Here is a 24,081-nt window from a genome sequence, read left to right as displayed (position 1 = left end):
CCATCCCTGATAGACATTTATCTAACCTACTCTTAAATATCTCCAGAGACGGAGATTCCACAACCTCCCTAGGCAATTTGTTCCAGTGTTTAACCACCCTGACAGTTAGGAACTTTTTCCTAATGTCCAACCTAGACCTCCCTTGCTGCAGTTTAAACCCATTGTTTCTGGTTCTATCCTTAGAGGCTAAGGTGAACAAGTTCTCTCCCTCCTCCTTATGACACCCTATTAGATACCTGAAAACTGCTATCATGTCCCCTCTCAGTCTTCTCTTTTCCAAACTAAACAAACCCAGTTCTTTCAGCCTTCCTTCATAGGTCATGTTCTCAAGACCTTATATCATTCTTGACAAGCAAGGAGGCAGGGTTTGAAAAGCATCTTCCCCCCCCCCCCCCCCCCCCTTTCATTTGAAGAGTTCTGCAGCTGATTAAATTGAGTAAATGAGCTGGTAACATTCTGGATTCAAAATTGAACATTTACAAAAGTATGTTTCCCAGATTCAAGTCACCTTTAACATATCTGCCAAGGCATACAATCCATACAAAAATAGATCATCTGGCATCACTTCCGCCCTCTGAAATCCTGAGAAAGCAGATGAGCATTCCAGCATATTCTACTCCTGAGGGAAATCTGCACCAAGAAATTAAAAATTCTGTGCCAAAAAAGTAAAAATTCTGCACACAGTATTTTAAAATTCTGCAAATTTTATATGTCAATAAATAAATCCAGAGGCTCAGCATGGCAGTGAGGAGCATAGGCCATTGGCTGCACAGAGGTGGGAGATCGCTGCTACCACCACCACCCGGGACAGAGACTCGGTGGTGAGACTACTCCGGGTCCTGACACAGCACAAGGGCTGGGCCTGCCCCAGAAATACCCCGGAGCCCTGTCCCTCCACGCCAAGTGCACCAGGTGTGGGCAGGCAGGCTCAGAGGCATAGCAGGATCCAAGTATGGAGGGCCTTAGTGTGGGGAGATACAGGTGTGGGGTGAGAGGGTTCTGTGTGGGGTCTTTTGGGTGCAGGTGGCTCAGTGGGGGGTCTGGGCGCAGGGGCAATGGGACTGGATTGGGGTCCAGTGAAGGTGGTTGGGGCTCAGCAGGGGTGGTCTGGGTGTGTGTGTGTGTGGGGGGGGGAATCTGGTGCTGGGGGAGTGGGTCTGAGGTGAGGGTCCAGGTGCAGCTGGTTGGGACTCATAAGGTGGGGGTCTGGGTGCGGGGAGGCTCATTGGGGTGGTCCAAGCGTGGGGGTGGGGCTTCTCGGGGTGGGAGTTCGAGTCCAGGTGACTTGGGGGTGGTGGTCTCGGTGCAGGAGGGGGGCTCCAGGTGCAGGGGTGGGGCTCAGCAGGGGGGCTGGGTGTAGGGGGATTCCAGATGCAGTGGGTGAGGCTCGGCAGGGTGAGGTTTCAGGTGTGGGAGCCTCGGTGGGGGGTTCTGGGTGCTGGGGGTGAGGCTTGGCTGTGGTGTCTGGGCATGGGGGCATCCGGGTGCACAGGGGTTGGGTGGACAGGGGAGCAGGAAGTAGGGGGAGGGTGCGGAGCTTCCTGTAGTCAAAGGAGGTTTATGGGGGTGGGTCTGCCCTGGCCATTCCTTGCAGGGGAAGAGGAAGTCCCATCCTGCCCAGCCCAGCTGGGACTAGCAGCTGAGCCCAGCGCAGGATAAGAGCCACTGGCAGGGGTGTCCTCAGCACTGCCCCCTATGGTAATATACCTCTCCAATGGCTGCTCCAGGCACCCAAAATGACACACCTATGCTGCTCGGAAGGGGCGCACGACCACTCTTGCGGCTTCCCTATCAGAAAGTCATTTTTCTGCAGCGAAGCAAAAAAATCTGCAGGGGACATGCAATGGCACAGAATCCCCCCAGGAATAATATTCTGTAAGCCAACATATTTGTGATCTTTTGGGTCACTTCAGGCAAGGTAGAGGAGAATGAATTTCAGAGTAAATGACTCATCACAAAGAATGACCTGCAGCTCTCATCCTTTTAAGATGAGGGGGCTTATAAATCACCGTGAAGGTGACCTGTAAAAATTGGGTTTAACCCTGCAAAGCAGAGAGAAAATTACACTGTCACACCCCTCTCCTTTAAGAATCTATTAAAAAGAAAAAGGGGGGTGGGAAGTTTGAGGGTATTTTCCTGATTCGTTTTTACATTAGACATTTGTGTTCTGTCTAGACTAGAACACACCCTGATGATTGGAGAACTAACAAAATGGTGACAACACAAATGCAAAGATTGGAAGTTGAGAGAGGAAGGGATTTTTAGTCAGAGTGTTTAAGAGTCTAGGTTTTAGGGGGTTGTGAACATCTGTATAGCTTCAGTGACTAACTTTTGGGGTAAAGACGGCCTTTATTAAAAATTCAACATCCTTACCCTTTCAGTTAAGATGCTAGAGGTCACAGTAAGCATCCTTGGGAAGTCCCAGAGATTCTCTAGCAAACCCAGGAAAGACTAAACTTGCTTTTTGTTTGACCAACAGCTTCTGGGAATCTAATTAGATGCCTAAATTGCAAATGTATACTACAAATGAAGAACCCTTTAATCAGATGGGCAGATAAAATATTTTGCCATACTTTGCAGTTGTTTTCCCCAGTCTACCCAATATTTCTTCTGTTTTATCTGGATTAAGCCATCACCCAGCTCACAATTTTTGCTAGACTCTGAGACAAGTGTTTGTTCATACTTATCAGGTTAGTTGAAATGGAGACAGAAAGGTGTGGTCAGCATACAGAACATACTGCAGTCCATATCTCTCCTCTAGTCCTCATTTCGGCCCCATATATAGAGAGAATAGGGGTTCCAACTGGTACTCTCTGAAGACTCATGTGAGTGCCCTTGGGAGCGAAGAGCCATTGTCCAAAACTATCCACTGGACCTACTCAAGGGGAAAGGAATGGGGCCGCCTGAGACTAGCTATGTCCACTCCTGCTAGCTTCTGTGCTATATTGCCAACACTTTATAGTCATTGGTTTCAAATATAGCTCATTGAATATCAGCATGAACAGTTGATCTTGATAAATAATCTCTTCCTAATTATGAATAAATGCAACAGATGTGCCAGCTCTGTGCCAAATGCAGTTTTGTATCCAAATTGACACAGGTCAAGGAAATCCAAGGCATCTAGATAGTCTAAAACATTGCCTCTTCTGGGAGTTAAGTACCAAAATGGGTAGGAAACAGGGTAGAGGAGGAGTTTTTGCTAAAATAAAAAAGTGACTTGTGCTTCTCATTTGAAAAATAAGCAAAAATGTTCTGCAGTGACATATAGGCACTGGCATACCTGGCAGTGAGCACTATTTAAAACTAAATGTGAGTAAGGATACCTGTAAATGTTTAGGATGACTGAGCAAGGGAAAAAATTAAAATGTATGCATTTGAAAGAAAGTTTGAGCATCTTAAGACACCACAATAAGCATGCAACCCAGCATTGTTCTTTTAAATAAAAGCAAACAAAAAGTACTAGAAGCTTATAAAAAAGCAGTGTTGAAAGATCTGAAGGTGGGTCTGGAATTGTTTGGGGAACCAAATAATAATATCCAAAATAAGTTAGATTGCTCTGAGAAAAGATACCCCCATCTCCCAAAAAACAAAAGAATCCCCAGATAACAGCAGAAGTGTCTAAAGGGAATAAGAAAGGTATTTACAAATGTATCGGGCCAAAAGAAAAAGGAAATATTAGAGAGTGTGGGGACATGTTAATGAATGAGTAGAGAGACGACAATTCTAAAATGATTGAAATACTCAATAGCTTTATAGGAGGGAAAAAAAGTCATTTGGGATGAAATAAAGAAAATGGGGTTTGTGTAACTAGAAAGCAGTGAAGGGATTATAAAAGCATCAGTAGAAGGATACTTAGAAAATAATGAATATGCCCAAATCAGCAGATCCAGATGATATGCATCCCAGGATATTTACACCAGAGTAGACAGATGACTGAAGGATATATTTATAGAGAACAGCCCTGCAGCAAGGGGATGGACAAGATGCAAACCAAGCTTTGAAAACTTCACCAAATATATAAAGGTTCAGATGCAGACCTCACTGCCCTTCCTCACAGAAGAAATCAGGCTGACATCTCCCTCACAGTGGGTTCACCCTATGTCTGTACTAGACTGTAAGGTCTGCCCTTCTTTACCACAAACCTATCCCATACCCTAATAAAGTATACTACTTAGAGCAATGTTTCCCAAATTTTTGAAAGCTGAGCCTGCCTTCAGGAAAGTGAAATTAGTCGTGCCTCTCATCAGCCCCACTGTGTTGTTAATTTATACATCTTTCATCTACCCCTTCTCCTTAACAAGTCCTTCAGACATCACACACTTGGGGAAACACTGGTGTAGATCTTCATAATGATACTTACTCTTCTTTCTTACATGCTTTGATTAGCAATGAAATACTTTAAAATGTCAATATTGTTAACCATCATTGACATCACAGTTTTTAGGCTCTCTAAAACCTCAAGCAGATATCGCTGCAGCATCTGCTCTTGTTTTGAATGTTTTCTTCACAACTATAACAGCTAGAAAACTTTTTGACAGTGAAATCTTAGACTCTGAAGAAGAATTGAGGGTAAGGCTTTTAGGCCTGCCTAAAGAACCCATCTAAATATTAGCATGGGAGCACAAAATATTGACAGCTTTTTTAATTTCTTTTTAATTCAGGGCATACTTCGTAAGCAGGTAGTGTATCAGACTTTTTTCCTAAATTATTAAACTAATAAATACTACTTTTTTGTGCACTTTCAGTTACAAAAACAGTATAGCCAGCAAATAGAATAGATAGAAAATTAAAAGGTGTCTTTCCAGTCCTCAGATGTCTGATGCTGGACTAATCCCACCTGCTGCTTTCCTATCATTACCCCAAACTGATAAAAATTTAATTGGCTAATCTCAAAGGGCTGATTGCAATGGCATGTTGGAGAGAGCTGGGCTGATTAGGGATTGCACATACCAACAGCCTGCATAGATTTAATGTATTTGATTTTCTGCAGCCAGCAAATTATGAACCCTGCCCCATATGACCCAGAAGTCTCCATTATTCTTAATGGCAATTCAGTTCAAGAACTAAATAGATTAAATAAACTCATACTCTTGTAGAATAAGTATATAATATGATGGCTCTTAATGAGCAAGTGTATAATTGAAATTCCACTTGCATTCTCTCTGAGGTACTCAGTTTAGATTTAAATATTGGTAAATGCCATCTGATGGGCTAAATGACAGTTGACCCATATTTTGGGTGACCAGACATCTTGTTTTTAAAGGGACAGTCCCATATTTAAGCCCTCCTGTAGGTGTCTCAACCTTTTTTTTAAAATGGGCACGTTGTCCCATATTTTCTGTCTCTCTCCCTCCTCACCAGCTGCCCGCCCACCAGCAGTGAGTGGGGGGTGCAGTAGCCAATGATGGGGTTGGGTGTGCAAGGGTGGTGGCGGGGCCAAGTTGCAATATGTGGGGCCCATTGCTCCCCCTGCTGGTCCAAGCACTCAGCTTGCCAACAGCCTGGCTGGCAGGCTCCTTCCTTCCCCCACTGCCTCTGGCTGGACCAGGGCCCAGGAAAGCCCAAGATCCTCCAGCCTGGGGCACTGGCCAGGAGGAGCCGAGCCCTGCACATTCCAAAGCCCCGCACAGTGCTGGCATGGGGAAGCCTTTGCACCCCTCAGCTAAGCTCTGGAGTGGTGTGGGGGGAAGCAATTTCAAGCCTGTTCATGCCCCAACCCTGCAGGCTCCACAGCATCCCCCGGGCAGGGGCTTAGCACCCTCTTCACCCCCCACACCCTCACCCTGGGTCCTGCCCCCATGGAGTGTGGGGCTGCTTCGTCCCCTAGGTCCCCTCCCCTGCTGAGCCGCCTCTCTGGCTGGGTTTGGTGAAGCCCCTGCAGTCAGGATCCCTGGGCCCTGGTGCACGATGCATCCTTGGGGCTTAACCCCAGCCTGTCCATGCTGTATCCTGGGGACAGGAGGCAGCTGGGTTATGTCCATGGCCAGCAGCAGCCTGGAGGTGTTAGCTGCCTTTCGACTGTGCGGGCATGAGGGACAAGCTGCGTCCAGCCACTGGAGAGCGGGAACTGTGGGGGTAGAAGAGATGAGCTCTGCAAAAACATGGGCCAGATCATCACTCCCTCCCCCTTCTCTCCTGCGGCTGGAAGCAGCTCCCTTCCCTTCAGCAGTGCCAAAAGGTGGCTGCTGGCCACATTCTGATGTGAACCCTGGCAGAAATCGGGTGAGGGAGCATATGACCGTGTGTGCCCCCTCCTTTTCCCCCCGCCAGTGTGTTGCTTCAGGAAGATGTGTCGCCAGATACCAGGAGATATGTCTGTTTTTAAAATGTTTCATTAAAAAAATGTTATGGTTTTCATATAAATTAATTCCCTGCTCTCCTGCAGCAAAACTTTTCCAGGTGGTTAGCTCTTGTCTTCTCTGACTTGATCATTCCTGCTTTTGTTTGACATAATCCCAGACCTTTTCTTTTCCATTGGATGAAGTTAAGTCACTTGATACTAAAAAAAAAATAATAATAATAATAATAATATTTGGTTTAAACTTTGTAACACTAATTTGAATGTTTGTGCATAGCAACTTTAGATTAAAATTTATAATGAAGTAAATTATGCTTTTTTAAAGTGCCACTACATTTAGGGTCTCATTTGAATTTTACTAAGTTTCGATAGTCAAAAACAAAAATAGTGAAAATTAAGTACATGATCCTGCAAATACTTAAGATAGGTACACATAACAGCTTTACTTACATGAATAACTCCTTTCATTGACTTCAATGGGGGATTACTTGTGCTTGAAATTAAGCACGTGTATAAGCGTGTCATGCATTGGGGCTAAAATTGTATTTGTATTAAGCATTTCTTATAGTGGCATAAAATCTGTTGCTTCAAAACAAAATTATCTCAGTGTTAGCAATGAAAAGTTATTTAGACTTTAAATACATTATCAAAGTTATTGAAAACTTTTATATTCACAGGCCAAAAAATGTTTAGTTTTTTCAACTTTTGAAAGTTCAGTATGTGAGAAGGTGGTGTCAGTTGCTAATGTAGAATGGGCTTATTTGCAATTTTGACTTCGAGTTTGTGTTGCTCTTGAAGTACAATGCTAACAAGTCCCTGAATTTGGGTGTTGCGGGCGGGGGGGCGAACATAAATGAACATTTTAAGCATGAAACGTCAAAGTCTCAGTGAATAATCTAAAATTTTGCTAACATAAAGAAACAAGTATAAAACATACCTTAGCATTTTAAGACTATAAAATGAAAAGAAAGTAAGGAGCTAGCACTGTGTTTGAACAATATTTTGGGGGGTGGGAAGGGGAAATAAAACTTTTTTCCACTTAGTTTTCCAGTTAGCATTTTTTCTTCCCCTTATGTTTTCCAGTGTCTGTAATGTACATAACTCCCCTTTGGAGACAAAAATCAGAGAACTGCTCAAATGCAAGGATATTTGAAAACTGAAAATTATTGTAAATGACATATACATTTGAAATTTAAAAAAGTCAGGTGACCCATTTTGGCTCACTTATGAGAACACACTTGTAGTTCTCATAATATTGGAAAGCAAAAGGCTGTATTGCTTGACAGGATGAGCTAAAATTCAAATCTGTTTTTTGTCATTTACATAAAAATACTGCAAACAATTGTAATAGTCATTTGGGAGCACACTAAACTTTTTTTCCTTAATGCAGTAAGCATACCAGTGTCTACATTTTCTTCCATTTTTAGATAATTTTTTTTATAAATTTATTTATAAAAATATTTTCTAAAACTAGTGTGGGTATTTTTTTTCCCCCTCCTAATCTATAATAATTTCTACCAGAACTCAAGTTTCCACACTTTAGGCCACTGGAAGACAATTGTGTTGAAGTGATTTCCTTTTAGGATGTTTGTATAAAATGATGCTTTGGGTCGGCAACATAAAGCTTTGAGTTTCATATATGAAATGTAAGCTGTTTGTTTTAGCCCAGTAAGTCAACCAAACTTCTTGTTGATAATGTTAGATTAAAACAGTTGTATAACTACAGTACACTGAAAGCACAGTATTTCACTGTTTAAGCAAGTTTCATTTGCTCAAATTAAAATGAAATATATGGACTGTGGTGGGAGGTTAAGGTTGAATAAATCAACAGATAAAGTTTAGTTTTTGAACTAAACCCAGGGGAAATGTTTGTGTATAATAATTTACTTTTGATTTCTGTGATAGGTATTGCCTGTTGAGAACTCTCAAGCAGTGTCAGACATTGAGGGAAGCTCTAATTGCTGCAGGAAAAGAGATTGTGTGGCATGGGCGAACAAAGGAAGAGCCGGCTCATTACTGTAGCATTTGTGAGGTCAGTAGAAGTAAAAAACTTCGCAATTTTAAATTGATCTATTTTTGGGATGTCTTCCATTATTATTACTGCTGTTATTAATTTTGTATTTCTTTATTTGCATTACAGTAGCATCCACAGTCTGCTAGGTGCTGTAAATAGATATATGTAAGAAGACACAGTGCTATCTCCTAAGCCCTTACAATCTAATCTTTTAGATATGAGCTGTATTTTGCTAAACTCTCTTTTGCAATGGACATATTGTTAGTCATGCACTGTTTTTCCATTATCTGGGATTCTAAAAAAAGGTTCATCCCATCTGTACTGAATTTGATCCGCTGAGCTTCATTTTTAGAATTTTATTGTTTTTCACTGGTCAGAAATAGCCCCAAAGAGAGAGAGGACTTTGGAGTGCACTCTTCACAGAACATGACTGTCTTGCTAGGTATTTTGATTCTCCCTAGTATTTAATACTGTATTATGTTTTTAAAGAACAGGATAGCAATTTTGCTAAAGACCAAATGAAAAGCATCATTTTAGCACTTCTGAAGATCAGGCACTTGTCCCAAGCTGAGAAGCCAAAAAAAGGGGTGCACTGAAAATTAGTAGGCACTTGAAAACATTGGCCTTAATTTCTCTGTTTACCCATCTGCAAAATGGGTATAATGCTTACAGTATGTACTTTACAGGTGTAACTCTCAGATTATGAAACTTTCTTGGTAATATTCACCTGCGCTTTCTTTAGTGCCTTCAGTCAAACATCTTAATCTAGTAGTAGTAGTAGACATGAGTTGGAAGAGTGCCTACCTCTGTGACTGAACCTTGGAAGTGTGAATTTTTCTTGAGCTACTTTGTCTTTTTTCTATGTTCACGTGCAGACAGTCAGAATATAAATCCCAAACCAGCCACACCTTATTTTTTGTAGCTTTCCAAAACCAGATGTCAACACTGATTTGTTTCCTGTCACACAGGTGGAAGTCTTTAATCTGCTTTTTGTCACCAGTGAGAGCAATTCTCGAAAGACCTATGTTGTACATTGCCAAGACTGTGCACGAAAGATAAGCGGGAACCTGGAAAATTTTGTGGTGCTAGAACAGTACAAAATGGAGGACATGATGCAAGCCTATGACCAATTTACATTAGTAAGTTATAGTCAATGGGTGCAAAACTACCTTTGTAAAGCTGTTGTGTGCTGTCTTGGTACCTATTTGTATATGAATACCTTGGATATTCTGGTTCAAATGGATTTATAGAATTATATTTTCAGTTTTTACAGAAAAAATATGGAAGCGGCAGAAATGCATGGAAAAGTACAATAATTTACTATAGAGTATATAAATGAATTTGCAGAGAAAAACGGGTGTTAAAATTCACAAGGATGAAGCTTAAAATTCTAATATAGAGGCTACCTGAAGATCACGTCTGGATCAGATGGAGACAGGGCCACCCATAACTGGGAGGGGGGGGGCGGGGAGGTGGCAAAAGGGGCAGTTTGCCCGGGGACCCCGTTTGAGTGGGCCTCCAAAATCACCACAGGGCAACTGTGCCAGATTTGAGTGACAGGCATTGCGACTTGGCATATGGGGTCTCAGCGCCATTCAGGTTTGACTCAGCCACCCCTTCATCATCATGGAGGAGCAGCTGGGCCAAATTTGAGTGAAAGGCATTGTGACATGGCACACAGGGTCACAGTACCACTCAAGTATGGTGCCCGCCATTGATTAGTGTTGGAGACGACTCACCCATCCCAGCTGGGCTCGTATCCAGCCACCGCTGGCATCATTGCACTGGGCCTAAGGCAGCCTGCCAGGCTGAAAGTCTGGAGGTAGGAGTGAATTGAGGGGTCTGGGATACTGCTCCCACTGGCAGCCGGACTAGAGCTCTGGGAGAGTTGGAACCAGAAGGTGGCTCACTGGCTGCATGCAGGTTAGAGTCCCACCGTTATCTCCACAGGGATGGCAGTGACCCCACAGGCCTGGGCCCTTTCTTAAACCCACCCCATCCCATTGTGTTAAACTCTTCCATCTCCATGGTAAGTTTTTTGGAATGGTGGAGTCCTCAGTTTCAAACTTTGCCTTGGGCACCCAGAAATCTCTGTGCGCCCTTAGATTGTGAGGGGAGGAATAAAAGTATGAAACTGAGAGACTAGCATCATGTTTAAGAGAAACTTGGACGTTATTTCTAGTAGGAAATCAAAAAACCTGGCTTTCTCTCTGCTTGGCAAGAGAATTCTCTCAAACTATTCTGTTTGGGACCTGCTTTGCCTCTGAGTTATAAAGCAAAAACCCTGCTTGTCCATTACCTTTGCCCATTTGTAGGTTTGTTCTGTATGGTGTAGCCTGCTGGTTTGAACTGTGCTATCGCATGATTGTTCATTTGTTCCATATGGTTTTCAGTGTTGCAGGCAAGGTCAGATGTCTTGTCCATAATCAGAGTGAGAGTGGTGCTAAATTGATTCATGATGAACCTTGCATTCACAGGAAAGTAGACAGTGCTTGGATAGAGTATTCCGAGATGATGTATTGTAATTGAATATGGCAGTCCAGATATGATTGTGCCTTTTGATTAATTTCCAGCTGCAATTCAGTGTTGGTTTGGGGAAATGTTTTTTCTCTTTACTAGACTTCTGAGACCTGTAAGCTTTTAGCTAAGGTATCATAATCTAAATATCCAGTGCATTCTTAGTGCAGGACCCTCTACTCTGGAATTTACTCCCTCCGTTGATGTAACAGAGCTCAACGTTATTGGCTTTTAGTTCACATGTAAAAGACCCAAAATCATTGTTTGTGAAGCACTCAGATACTGAAGTGATTGTTACAGAAAAGTCTATAAATATCTGTTCTCCCAGACTTCTTCTAAGATGAGCCGGAAGGCTTCTATAGGGAAGAGTTCTGTTGTCTAATTTTTAGCATGTTCATCTAGATAATTGTTGTGATGGATGATTTAAAATAATTGTACTTGTGCCTAGAGAGTGTTAATGTAAAATATTAATCAAATGCAAATTATACTTGAATATGCAAAAAAAAATCACAAATGTAGTCTTAGAAAAATCCTGAAATATAAAACCAATAATGTTAATTTGTCCCTTAAACTTTATACATATTGTTTACATGGATCTTTACTGAATAATTGCATTTTGCCCATTATAGAAAAAGTAATTTATTTTTTCTTTCCAGGCTCCTCCATTGCCATCCTCCTCATCTTGACATTTTTCCATGGACATTAAATGAAAACTTTTCTGATATTCAGGAAGTGACCCAGTTCTGCACCACTGATTTTTTTTGTAGCTATCCTGTAAGGCTGCTGGCTTGAAAGCTGTGTCTATGCAACCTTCCAAGTGCGGAGTGTCAACCAACTGGACAGGAGAGAGCACTGCCTCCTATTCCAGAACTCAAAATAAATAAAGCTCATCCAGCTGTAGTTCAAAAAAAATAATAATAATTCCATGTTTTGTATATATCTGACAAAACTGGCAACATTATACAGACTACTGACTTGAAGACCACCTCTTTTGTATTTCTCTGTTTCTGGGCTGATGAATTATTTTCATCCATTTTTCCCCTTCAGAATTTCCCTTGGAAAAAGTACTAGCTTAGCTGGTCATTTCTTTGTAAGGTAGTTAGAAATTTTAAGTCTTTCTTTGGGCAACATTTTTTTTTTTTTATGTGAAAAGTTAGGTGATATAAATTTTTTACTGCTTTTATGTTTTTCTGTCTTGTTTTGAAACCATAACGGTTACACTTTTGGTTCCTAAAATAAAATTTAAAAAAATTAACAGCCAAGTCACAAAGATAAATGGGTTGCACATAGACTAAGGAATAAACTTCAGATTTGTGATTTTTGTTTCTAATCTTGATGTAAATTTACACTATTTATAAATACATATTTATTGCTTGAAAATATTTGTGAATGGAATGCTGTTATTTTTTCCAGATTACCTGCCATTGAAATTTTAAGGAGTGCTGTAATTTCAAACACTACTCCTATTACATTTTCTATATGTAAATAAAACTGCTTAGCATTGTACAGAAACTTTTATTAAAATTGTTTAATGTTTAAAGTTTTTCTATTGTTTGAGTTTTAAAAAAGATTTTATGTACAGTGCCTAGGTTTTGTTCATTTTTGGACTCTGATTATATATATTTTATATATACTCGTGTGTGTGTGTGTGTGTATATATAATATATATAGAATCTGAATATAAATATATGTATAAAAATTTAGAGCCTAAATTTCTCTCATTTTAAGTTTTACAAATATGGTAGATATGAGTTGTCTACTGTAAAGTATTGCTTACAAAAGTATGATTATTTTTAAAGAAATATATGGTATGTATCCTGAAGACATAAAAAACCCTTCAGACTGGTTTATTGTTAAATTGCACTTTTTGCAATAACAGGCTAATAAATAGTTGCTGCCAAAATGTAGTATTAGAAAACAAATAGTGGCTAACCTTAAAGGTCACAGAGAAGTAATGGGTTTGATAGGAAGGTTAGAATAATTTTAGAGGTGACATGACAATGTTAACCATGGGCTTTGGGGGATATGGTATATAGAATTCAACCAAATTGAAATTTGTGTATTCCAATAGTTTCTGTTAACAAACTAAAATAAGACTTTGTCATCTTGGTGTCAGTTTTGACCCAAAAAGGACATTGGTTTGTAGTATTCTTTTGTATTTTCACATATTTTGTAATAGAAAATCACTGGTAAATTTTTGAAGCACTAGGTTTATTTAGGGTAACTTTATAATATATGACTGTAACACTATTTGCAGTTTGAAATAATGATGGCATTTATTTTATTAAGTTGCTCATAATATTTCTCAGCAGTTCCTTAACGCATTAAAACTAAATTTCAACATTTATAGTTTTCTTAGTGGATTAGAGTTGACTGATGCATAGAATTCTGCATCAAATGAACAAAATTTTCCACTGTTTCTAGCGCGTAACCCAGCTGATTGCATTGTTACCTTTTCCTGTACTCAATGTGAGATATTACAGACACAAAGCATGCAGATATATTAATTAGCTAATAATTTGGTAAATATTGAACAATGACTAAGAGCAATTGCCTCTTGTTTTTGTAGTTTAAAAAGAAAATAGTCTCCTTTAATCAAGAATCAGTAGACTTAGTTAAGTGCTCTTGCTGCAGTTTAACTAGTTATAAATGATTTTCACACCACTTTTTAGCTGTTGTTAAACAAAAGGGTATAGAGATTAAAAGGAAGTATAAACTCTCCCATCCTCTTGCCAGCAAAATTATAAACTAGTTGTTAGGAAGCAAATATTTTCAATTCTTTAAAGCTAAATCAGGGCTTTTGATAACCAATTCTGCAAATAACTTTTTTAATTATGTATTATATGCAGACATATTGTAATCTTGAAAAATCATGCTGCAGCTGAAAAATCACTCCTTTGTGGTAGCTTTAAACCAGAATCAAAGCAAGAAAATTTACCTCAACTAATGGTAAACAAAAGATCCTCTTATTTCTTAGTACGAGCAAAGAACATTGCCTATTAGGGAAAGGACTGTTGTGGTGTATTAAGCAAAAGGGCTCTGTAGCTTTTTTTGTTTTTTCCTCCCTCTTGGAAAGGAGAAGATATCACATACTTTTAATAAAGAAATTTTTATTACAGCAATGAAGCTGCAGGCAAAACCAGGAGATCAGCAGAGAGAATACTGTGACAGTCTGACTGAAGGCTTTATTGTGGTTTTAAATTGCCATGGAGCTTTAACATTTTACAGTTACAATGTTTATCTTAATTACAGTATTCTGCTGAAATGTGGACAATTTTTAGATCTATAAGCTGCTGTAATTTAGAATGCTTTGTGTTTCATTTTTATTAAAAAGGCACAAGTTAATATATATATATTATCAATTGTAGTTATTAGAGATATAACTTTGTGCTGCTTAAAATGTGAGATACCTGGTGTATGTGAGATACATTTCTAACCATCACAGAATACCTATGAGCTCTCAACTCATGAAGATAAATGGCTTCTGAGCAGGACTAAAGGGACCAAAAGCAGCCTAATGTCCACAAATCTGTATCCCTTTTCTCTTTTCAATCTAACAGTGGCCTTTTGAACTCAACATATGAACCATAGTTCAAGTGAATTCGATTGGCACACTTACTTATGGCTACAGGTCAGTTTCAATGGCAAAATCAGATGTGTAAGAGAATTAATAGCCAGTTCTCCTTCATAAAAATGGCCCACCGATGTAAAACTGTTTTGTTTTGTTTTTTGTTTTTTTAAGCTAGCAGTGTTCCAGGCTATGAGTTTTGATGCAGGAGTTCTACCAAGCCCCAGAGCATTTATAAAAGTAGTACACTTCTTTTCTGGAATGTCTGAGTACAACTTGTACAGGACTAATAAATAGGGAAGGAGGAGGTATAGTGAAAGCATCTATAAAACCAGTGTGATACACATTGATAGTTAACAGAGTAGTGGCAAAATATGCTGGCTAAAGGGAATTAAATGAGAAACTGCAGCCCACATCCGATACAGACCCCAGGATTTGAGGAGAGCAAAATAAGCTCTTGCTCCCTGGTGTACATTTGAGGAGGAAGAATGGTCTTGTGCTTAAGGCATTGGACTTTGGGTTCGATTCTAGCTCTACCATAAACTTCCTGTGTTATCTTCAGGAGGTCACTTAATCTCTCTCTGCTTCAGCCTACATATGTAAAAAATAGGGGTAATACTTCCTATCTCACAGGTGTGCGGGGAGCTAAATTCAGAAGTGTTTGTGAAGTGCTCAGATGCTGTAGTGATGTAATCCATATAAGTAGACAGTACTGTCCAGACATATGTTTGGTAACAAATACAGCAAAATGACCAATCAAAAATTGTACACAGGACAATTTCATGATCCAGAAAACAAAGCATCCTGGAGCTACTTCCTACTAATAAGGAGACATATTTTGAAAAGGTAACTAATGTAATGTTGCCTTATTGCAATGAGTGTGAGCTATTTGAATTCAGCATAATATAAGCAATGGGTTCTTGAAATAAAGGTACTGGATTTCAACAAAGCAAATTTCAGGGGTATAATAAACATACTTGCGTGGTGCCATGACAGCAAGTATTAAAATCCATGAGTTGGGGGTGAAGGATAATTCTAAGAGGGCATATTTGAGATGCAATAGACTACATTTTTGCTGAAAAATTAAACTAACGAATAGGAAGTAGTCAGTGACTGAGAAATTGTTCAAAGACAAGTGCATAACTCAGAAAAGGGAGGGAACTGGAAAAGAAAAGAATAAAGGCTTACAGGAAAAAGTATGGGCAGCCAAAAAAGCGGAGTAAGTTTAATTAACCCAAAGAAGTGAGAGAGGTTTCTTCGAGTGCTTGCTCATGTTGATTCCATTCTAGGTGTGTGCATGCCCACATGCACAGTCGTCAGAGATTTTTGCCTTAGCTGTATCGTAGGGATGGCTGCGGCGCCCCTTGAAGTGCTTGGGGGAGTCCCATAGAAAGGACAAGTGCAGAATCTCCTGACGGCTTGGCTGCTGCAGGGTTAAATGCAGAGTAGCAGGAGTGCTCGGCTGGAGTCCAACAGGTCCTGTTGGGCAGCAAAAAGCCCTCCATCAGAGTGACCTACCTAGCCAAATGGAAGTAGTTCACTTGTTGGACCTCAGATAAAGGCATTTGGCCCAAGCAGGCCTCACTGCAGTTAATCCTGGACTACCTTCTGCATCTTAAGCTCCAAGGCCTGTCCATTTTATCTATTATGGTCCACTTGGCTGCTATCTCGGCCTTCCATCCGCCGCTGGAGGGTAGGTCGGTTTTCATCCAGGACATAACTGCCAGGGGCCTCAAGCGTCTCTATCTGCCCGTCAGGGATCCCGTCCCTCTGGGGGACCTGAATCTTGTGCTGTCATGGCTCACGGTACCCCCACTTCAAGCCTCTGGCTTCCTACTCTCTCCTTCTTTCCTGGAAGGTCGCGTTCTTAGTTGCAATGACATCTGCCCACAGGGTCTCTGAGATGAGGGCGCTTACCTCGGAACCGCCTATATGGTCTTTTACAAAGACAAGGTCTTGCTGTGGCCACACCTGGCTTTCCGGCCCAATGTGGTCTCTTGGTTTCATATAGGCCAGGACATTTACTTACCTGTCTTTTTTCCAAAGCCGCATAATTCGGAGGAGGAGCATAGATTGCATTCCCTAGACGTCAGGAGGGCACTAGCCTTCTACATTGAAAGGCCAATGTAGAAAGCCTTCTACATTCCGCAAGTCGATGCAATTGTTCTTCATGGTGGCTGACAGGATAAAAGGTCATCCAGTGTCTGCTCAAAGAATTTCTTCTTGGATCACTGCCTGCATTCACTGCTGCTACAATCAGGCAAAGGTTCCCCCTCCAGCGATCGTAACTGCCCATTCAACCAGAGTGTAAGCCTCTTCTGCAGCTTTCCTAGCCCAAGTACCTATCCAGGACATCTGTAGGGCAGCCACCTGGTCATCTGACCACATGTTCACATCACATTACCCACTTACCCAGCAGGCCTGGGATGATGCTGGCTCTGGAAGAGCTGTGCTGCAAGCCTCAAGACCATGAATTCTGAGCCCACCTCCGAGGGTACTGCTTGTGAGTCACCTAGAATGGAAACAACATGAGCAAGCACTCGAAGAAGAAAAAACGGTTATCTACCTTTTTGTAACTGTTGTTCTTTGAGATGTGTTGCTCATGTCCATTCCATTTCCTGCCCTCCTGCCCCTCTGTCGGAGTTGCCAGCAAGAAGGAACTGAGAGAACGTAGGGCCAGCGACGCCTAATATACCAGTGTGTGAGCGCGGCACTCAAGGGGGCGCCACAGCCATCCCTACGGACACCACTAAGGCAAAAATCTCCGACGACTGTGCACATGGGCACTCACACACCTAGAATGGAATGGACATGAGCAACTCATCTAGAAGAACAACAGTTATGAAAAGGTAGGTAACCGATTTTTGGTTTTTTTACAAATACATTGAGGGAATTAAGTAAGAATACTAAAAAGAAGGTAGATAATAAATAAAGCAGGTGTAGATAATTTTCATCCCATGGTCCTCAAGTAAGTAGATAATGAATGTACAGAACCATTAATTGTTTTGAAAAATCAAAATGTGGGTGGTATCAACAAAGGCAAATAGTACCAGTTTTTTAACAGGAAAAAAAACCATGTTTCTGGCAATTGCCATAAATAGAGCCCTACACAGATACAAAAATTTGGCTCCTCATCTGATCCACATCTGCAATAATTTAAATTGTATCCAACTCATGATCCACAGTCCACCTTTTATATGGATCCGTACCAGCACCCTCTAGAGCAGTGGTTCTCAACTGGTCATCAGCGGACCACAGGGAGCTGGTTTCAGAGGGTCTGCAGGCCCCATGGGGCAGAAACCCAGTGCCCCAAGCCCTCTGAGCGGCTAAAGCTTGGATCCCGGTGCCTGCCGCGGGGCTAAAGCCCTGAGCCCTGGTGCCTCCCATGGGTGAAGCCCAGAGTACCATGGTGGGGTGGGGAGCACTGGGGCTCCAGGCTTCAGCTCCACAGGTGGACCTCCCCTAGATATCCACTGCTCTAGAGCTTTGCATGGATTAAAAAATTTTGGATCCTCATCCAAGATGGGAAACGAACTGCGTCCGCAGATATGAAGCGGATATCCATGGATTTGCAGGAGTCTAACCACAAGGTAAGTGCAATTTCAGTCCTTAATATCAGTTTTGGTGTTTGCTTTTTTTAATTAAGTGTAAAAGTCTATTAACATAGATCCTAATGGAACCTTTACAGTTATAATAGTATGGTTTTATACTGATCAGGGGTTCTCAAACTAGGGATCGGGACCCCTTAGGGGGTCGTGAGCTGTCAACCTCCACCCAAACCCTGGTTTGCCTCCAGCATTTATAATGGTGGTAAATATATTTTAAAGTGTTTTTAATTTATAAGGGGGGGTCGCACTCAGAGGTTTGCTATGTGAAAGGGGTCACCAGTACAATAGTTTGAGAACTGCTGTATAAGACCATCTATTGCTCTCTTTTTTTTTTTTTTTTTTTTTTTTTTTTTTTAATAGAATTAAATGATTGGCACACAGAGAATTGTGTAAGTGTAATATTTCTGTACTTTAATAGATCATTTGATACTTTGCTGGAAGCTCGTCATTTTGCTGATATGCAGGTCCTCTATTCTTGGGTACCCCATCCACTGGCTCCCTCCTGACCACCTAGCCGCTGCCTGTAACTCTGCTGGCACTGCCAATGGCTGTCAGTGTAGTGTCTGATTACAAAAGGGTTGAATCAGGGAAGCTCAGATTTTTCTTAGATTAGTGTCCACTGTAGGTGTGTCTGCATCCCTGCACAGCTGATCGTAGAGATTCAGTAGCAGTGTCCACTGGGCCCTCACATGCGCTGTCTCTTCCCATACTGCGCCATGATGCTAGCCAGAGTGCACAGGATAACTATCCTCAGTTCCTTCTCAATTGCTTCTGACTAGAGATGGGAGTTTTAGCGGTCTGTTCACAGATCGTTAACTCTTTTACAATTGCTAACTTTTAGCTTCCTATGAAGTCTCTTTGTTTCTTTTCCTCATTCTACTGTTTGTTTGGCCATTGCCTTAAAAAAAAAATAATAAAAAAAAAAAGGACTTCGTTCTTTTGTCAACCTTCAGTGGTGTGGGACCCCTCCTGGATAAGGTTATGCCTGGCTCTCCGGGCTTCAAGAAATGCCGCCCTTGCAGTGAGGTGATCCCAGTCGTGGACCAGCACTCCCAGTGCATCCTCTGCCTTGGCAAGGGCCACATCCAACAAAAGTATTCCCTCTGCCAGCAGCTCTGGCCAAGATCCCACAAGGACAGAGAACTTCACCGAAAAATTCTTTATGGAGGCAGATCTCCAACCACAACCTTCCATCAGGCATGTATCTTCCCCTCAGCCTTTGACTTCAAAGGATAGTGGATCGAAGAAATGGATTGAGGACTCCTCTCACAAGTCAAAAAAGGAGAAAGGGAAGTCCCCTCAGCAAGCCTATGGATAGCTGGAAGTGATTGCCATCTTGCTTGGTATCCTTGGCACTGAGACCACAGTCTGGAGCCCATGCCTCACGGTGACCTCGGTATCTGGTACTGCTGTCAGGCCCACAGACCCTTTGGGAATGGGCACCATATCTTTGGTACTGAGACAGAAGGGCAAACATCCTAGGAAGATGCTCCCAGTACACAAGTTGATATCGGTACTGCCAGCGACAATAGCCCACTTGGCACCGGAGAGACAGGTACAACCAAGGTCTCCATCTCCCCCTGGCACTGACATGGGTACGACCGGTACCAGCAGAATTCCACCAGGCTGGTAACCTGGGCATGATGGAGGCACCCGACTCTCCACCCCTCAGTACTAATGTCATGGTGTATCCCCGCAATAATGCCATGCTCTTCCATTGTCGATGGAAGTGAGGGGTCAGATAGTGAGCCTGAGGAGGGTTCACAGTACTCCTCCTAAGCTCCATATAGGACCCACTCTCAACAGGGTCCGGGAATGTACCCACAGATGGTCCCACCACCATCTTGGTATGGGCACCTCTGCCAGGCCCTGCACTACCACACTGGCCATACTAGGGCCCTTGGGCGGCACACCAACAGCCTGCCTCACAAGCTTCAAGCATTGCCCGACAACCCTGCAGGCATGCTCTTTCACAGCATCTAGGGCCTCAGGAAACAGAGGAGCAAGAAGATAACACAGAGGAGGAAGTAATGCCTAAGCCATATCCTCTTCCCTGGACTAAGTGGTCATGCCTTCACCACCGTCCATGGCAGACAACTTCTGTCTGTTCCAGCAGCTGGCAAAAAGAGTAGTAGATACCCTCTGCGTATCACTGGAGGAGGTCAAAGAGACACTCCACCAGCTCATTGATATCCTCCTCGAAGATCACCCTCTCAATTAACGAAGCCATCTTAGACCCAGCTAAAACGGTGTGGCAAATCCTGGCATTGGTAGCCCTAATATACAAGTATGAAGACAAGAAATATTATGTCCCTGCAAAGATTTCCTTTTCCTCTATCCATCACCCAGTTCCATCAAGATGGATGCTGTAAACTCTCATGACTGACATCATTCCAGGACAGCACCCTACAAGACGGACTGGAAGCACCTTGATCTCTTTGGCAGGAAGGCATATTCCTCAGCCACTTTATAATTTCATATTGCTAATTACCAGGCACTCATGGCAAAATAGAATTACACAAATTACAAGAAACTGAATGACTTTATTGATAAACTGCCAGAGAGTCATCAGAAATCGTTCAAAGCCATATAGCTGCAGTTGACGCTCACCACTGCCGATACAGCAGCTAGATCCATCTCAACAGCTGTCTTGATGAGACTGGCATCATGGCTCCACTTGTTAGGATTCCAAAAGGAGGTGCAGACCACAATGGAGAACTTCCCCTTCAAGGGTGTGGAACTATTCACTAAGAAGACCGACACATCCTCCACACCTTGAGGGATTCCAGGGCCACCTTCAGGTCTCTCAGAATCTAGACATGAGGGCAAAAGATATGTTTTAGGCCCTAATCCCAACACAGATTTTATTCATCTCAATTCCCATCACAGTGCCATTATGAACCACAAAGAAGAAAGGGAAAATTCCAAAAATGTAAGCCGTCTGGTCCACAGTCTTCGACCCAGCCGCCTGCCTCTAAGCACCACTTTTGATGGGCAGGTTGAGGTGCTACAAGACCACTCTCCACTACTGTCTATGACCATGCACCCATTTGGCCTCCATTTGGCAGCATTCCAGTGCCTGGGACACAACGTTGGACAAATAGGTCCTAGAGATTGTCCGATCTGGATACTCCATCCACTTAATGTCTCTACCCCCGCCACAACACCCTTCCCCATCCTTCTTCAGGGACCCTTCTCATGAAAGCCTATTAGGAGCTATAAAACCAGTTCCTCAAAACCTGTGAGGCAGCAGGTTCTACTCTTGTTACTTCCGAATACGCAAAAGGAAGGGAGGTTGGAGACCTATACTGGATCTCAGAGCTCTCAACAAGTTTTCTCAAAGCTCATAAGTTCAAGATGGTCACCTTATCGATGATCGCTCCATCACTGGAATAGGGAGACTGTTTTTTTGCCTCTCAACCTGCAGGATGCCTACTTTCATATTTCAGTATTAGCAGCTCACTGATGATTTCTCGGCTTCACTCTGGGACATGACCATTACCAGTACAGAGTTCTCCCCTTCCGATTTTCATCAGCCCAGAGAGTATTTTCCAAAGTTCTCTCAGTAGTAGCCGTTTATCTATGCTGACTGGGGATAATGATCTACCCTTCCCTGGATGACTGTCTCCTCGGAGCCTGATTGCTCCAGCAGGCTCGTTGAGCCTTCACCACCACAAAACACTTGTTTACAGAACTGGTCTTTTTCAGATCAACACTCAGAAGTCGACCCTCACACCAGTGCAATGCCTGGAATTAATAGGAGCTAACCTGGATGCTCTACAGACCAAAGCTTTCTTACCTCAACACAGGTTCCTGTCCCTGGTCTCACTCATAGATATGGCTCAGTGCAGTCCTCAAGTACCAGCCAGACTTTGCCTCCAACTGCTGGGGCATATGGCGGTGGACATGGCTGAGATACTGCATGCCAGACTCCACATGCAATGCCTCCAACTATGGCTCAGTTCAGTTTACAGACCAAACAGAGACAGCCTTGGCAAACCCTGTCACTACCTACTAGGATCACAAACTCCTTGGACTGGTGGAAGAACCCAGCCAAGGTATGCAAAGGGATCCCCTTCTCACGGATGTCACCATCTTTGCTCCTTACCACTGACGCATCACTCGGAAAATGGGTGCGCATTTAAATGGCCTCACAATGGAATGCAAATGGTCACCTGTGGAGATATCTCTACATACCAATCTCCTCGAACTAAGAGAAATCAGGAATGTCTGTGCCCTTTTCCTCCCGCTGATAATATGTGATCCTGCTAAAATCCTAACAGACAACATAGCCTGCATGTACCACATCAACCACCAGGGCAGGGCAAGGTCACCCTCCCTATACACAGAAGCAATGAGACTATGGAACTGGTACCTCTCTCACAATGTCACCTTGTCCCTGGCTTACCTCCTGGGCATGCAGAACTCAATAGGGGACAACCTCAGTCGCAAATTCCCTCATGATCACAAGTGGGAGATACATCCTTCACTACTCCACAACTTGTTCACATGATGGGGAGCACGATCCACAGACCTGTTTGCCACTTAACAGAACAAGAATTGTCCACGCTACTGCTCTAGGGCAGGGATGGGACAGCACTCTCTGGGCGATGCTTTTCTTCTCCCCTGGGACAAGGATCTTCTTTACGCCTTTCCCCCATTTCCTCTACTGCTGAAGGTCCTGCTAAAAATAAAAAGGGATGGAGCTCACTTCATTCTGATTGCTCCTACTTGGCCAAGGTACCCTAGACCTGGTACCCTTACCTGACACAGCTCGCGACACGCTCGCTGATCACCCTTCCAACCATTCCACACCTCGTATCGCAGGACAAAGAGCGTACCCTACATCCCAACTTGGGGATTTTCTGCCTCAGAACATGGTTCCTGCATGGTTTCAGCACCTAGAAAGTTCATGCTGAAAGGAAGTACAAGAGGTTCTATTTACACAGTAGAAAGTTCTCCACACGATGTCCTTACCTGCAGAAATGGTCCAGGTTTCAGATATCTTGACTCCTATCCCCTTGTAGGACCTAAAGCTGGTACTGAAAGGGCTGACTAGCCCTCACTTTGAACCCATGGCCACCTGTTCACTAATGTACATATCAGTGAAAACGGCCTTTCTGATAGCAATTATTTCAGCTAGAAGAATAGGGGAGATAGCAGCTTTGATGACGCATTCCCCTACACAGCATTCTTTCTTTTTCTAGTGATTGCTCATGTGTATTCCACAATATGTGTGCATGCAGTCACTGGGGACTCTGCCTCCGATGCCCTCTTTAGCTCCACAGTACTGTTATCTGTAACTAATCTCGCTCCGAAATCTCAGCCTTCCAAAAGGAGTACTGCTTGGGAGTCCCCTACATTGGAGTACCCACAGGGACACTACTCAAAGAAGAAGTTACTCACCTTGTAGTAATGATGGTTCTTCAAGACATGTCCCCCTATGAGTGCTACACAACCCACCCTCCTCCCCTCTACTTTGGAGTTCTCATTATGACCCTGTGGTAGAGAAGGAACTGAGAATGGTTATCCCATGTGTCCTGGCTACCTCATGGTGCAGCACGAAGAAAGACAGCTCATGTGCAGGCCCAAAAGACAATGCTACCAAACTTCTCCGATCAGCAGCGCAGGGACACAGATTCACCTATAGTGTAGCACCCATAGGGGGACATATCTCAAAGAACTATCATTGCTGCACAAGGTAAGTAACTTCTTAGGTTCTAGGTTAGTTGCCAGCAGTTGATATAGCAAGCCCAGCACAAGCAGCTAGAGTCAGGATTGGACCTGGCTGATGGGCAACCCAGCAGCCTGTTGGATGTTTTTTGTACAGAGACATTACATCTCATCTTGGTTCATCTCACTCTGCTTAGTCTAATAGTCTTAGACAATGCAAATCAGGAGCTTGGATATAAGGTGACTACATTTTTAAAGGGAAAAAAAGACATTTCAGTAATTCTGTTTGTTCATTGAGTATCTAGTTGTTACAAGGATGAAGAAAACGTTCAAACAGAATGAGGGCACATCTACACTACAAAATTAAGTCAAACTAAGTTAGGTCAACATACAGTTGTTGCAG

The 24,081-nt window shown here is 42.6% G+C and overlaps 1 protein-coding gene across 9 annotated transcripts in view; it reads left to right on the top strand.

The window, feature by feature from the left end:
• KDM6A (lysine demethylase 6A) overlaps window positions 1-13,174 on the top strand; it is a 293,777-nt gene extending 280,603 nt beyond the window's left edge. For all 9 annotated transcript variants that reach the window (XM_054005415.1, XM_054005424.1, XM_054005442.1 and 6 more), the window contains 3 exons: window positions 8,204-8,330; window positions 9,281-9,451; window positions 11,486-13,174. In XM_054005415.1, coding sequence (XP_053861390.1) covers window positions 8,204-8,330; window positions 9,281-9,451; window positions 11,486-11,515 — 328 coding nt within the window. In that variant the 3' untranslated portion in view covers window positions 11,516-13,174. The remainder of the gene's footprint in view (window positions 1-8,203; window positions 8,331-9,280; window positions 9,452-11,485) is intronic.
• Window positions 13,175-24,081: the final 10,907 nt, after the last annotated feature.

This window comes from Malaclemys terrapin, chromosome 1 (assembly GCF_027887155.1).
Source record: "Malaclemys terrapin pileata isolate rMalTer1 chromosome 1, rMalTer1.hap1, whole genome shotgun sequence".
NCBI lineage: Eukaryota > Metazoa > Chordata > Testudines > Emydidae > Malaclemys > Malaclemys terrapin.
This window is presented reverse-complemented; position numbering and strand designations above follow the sequence as displayed.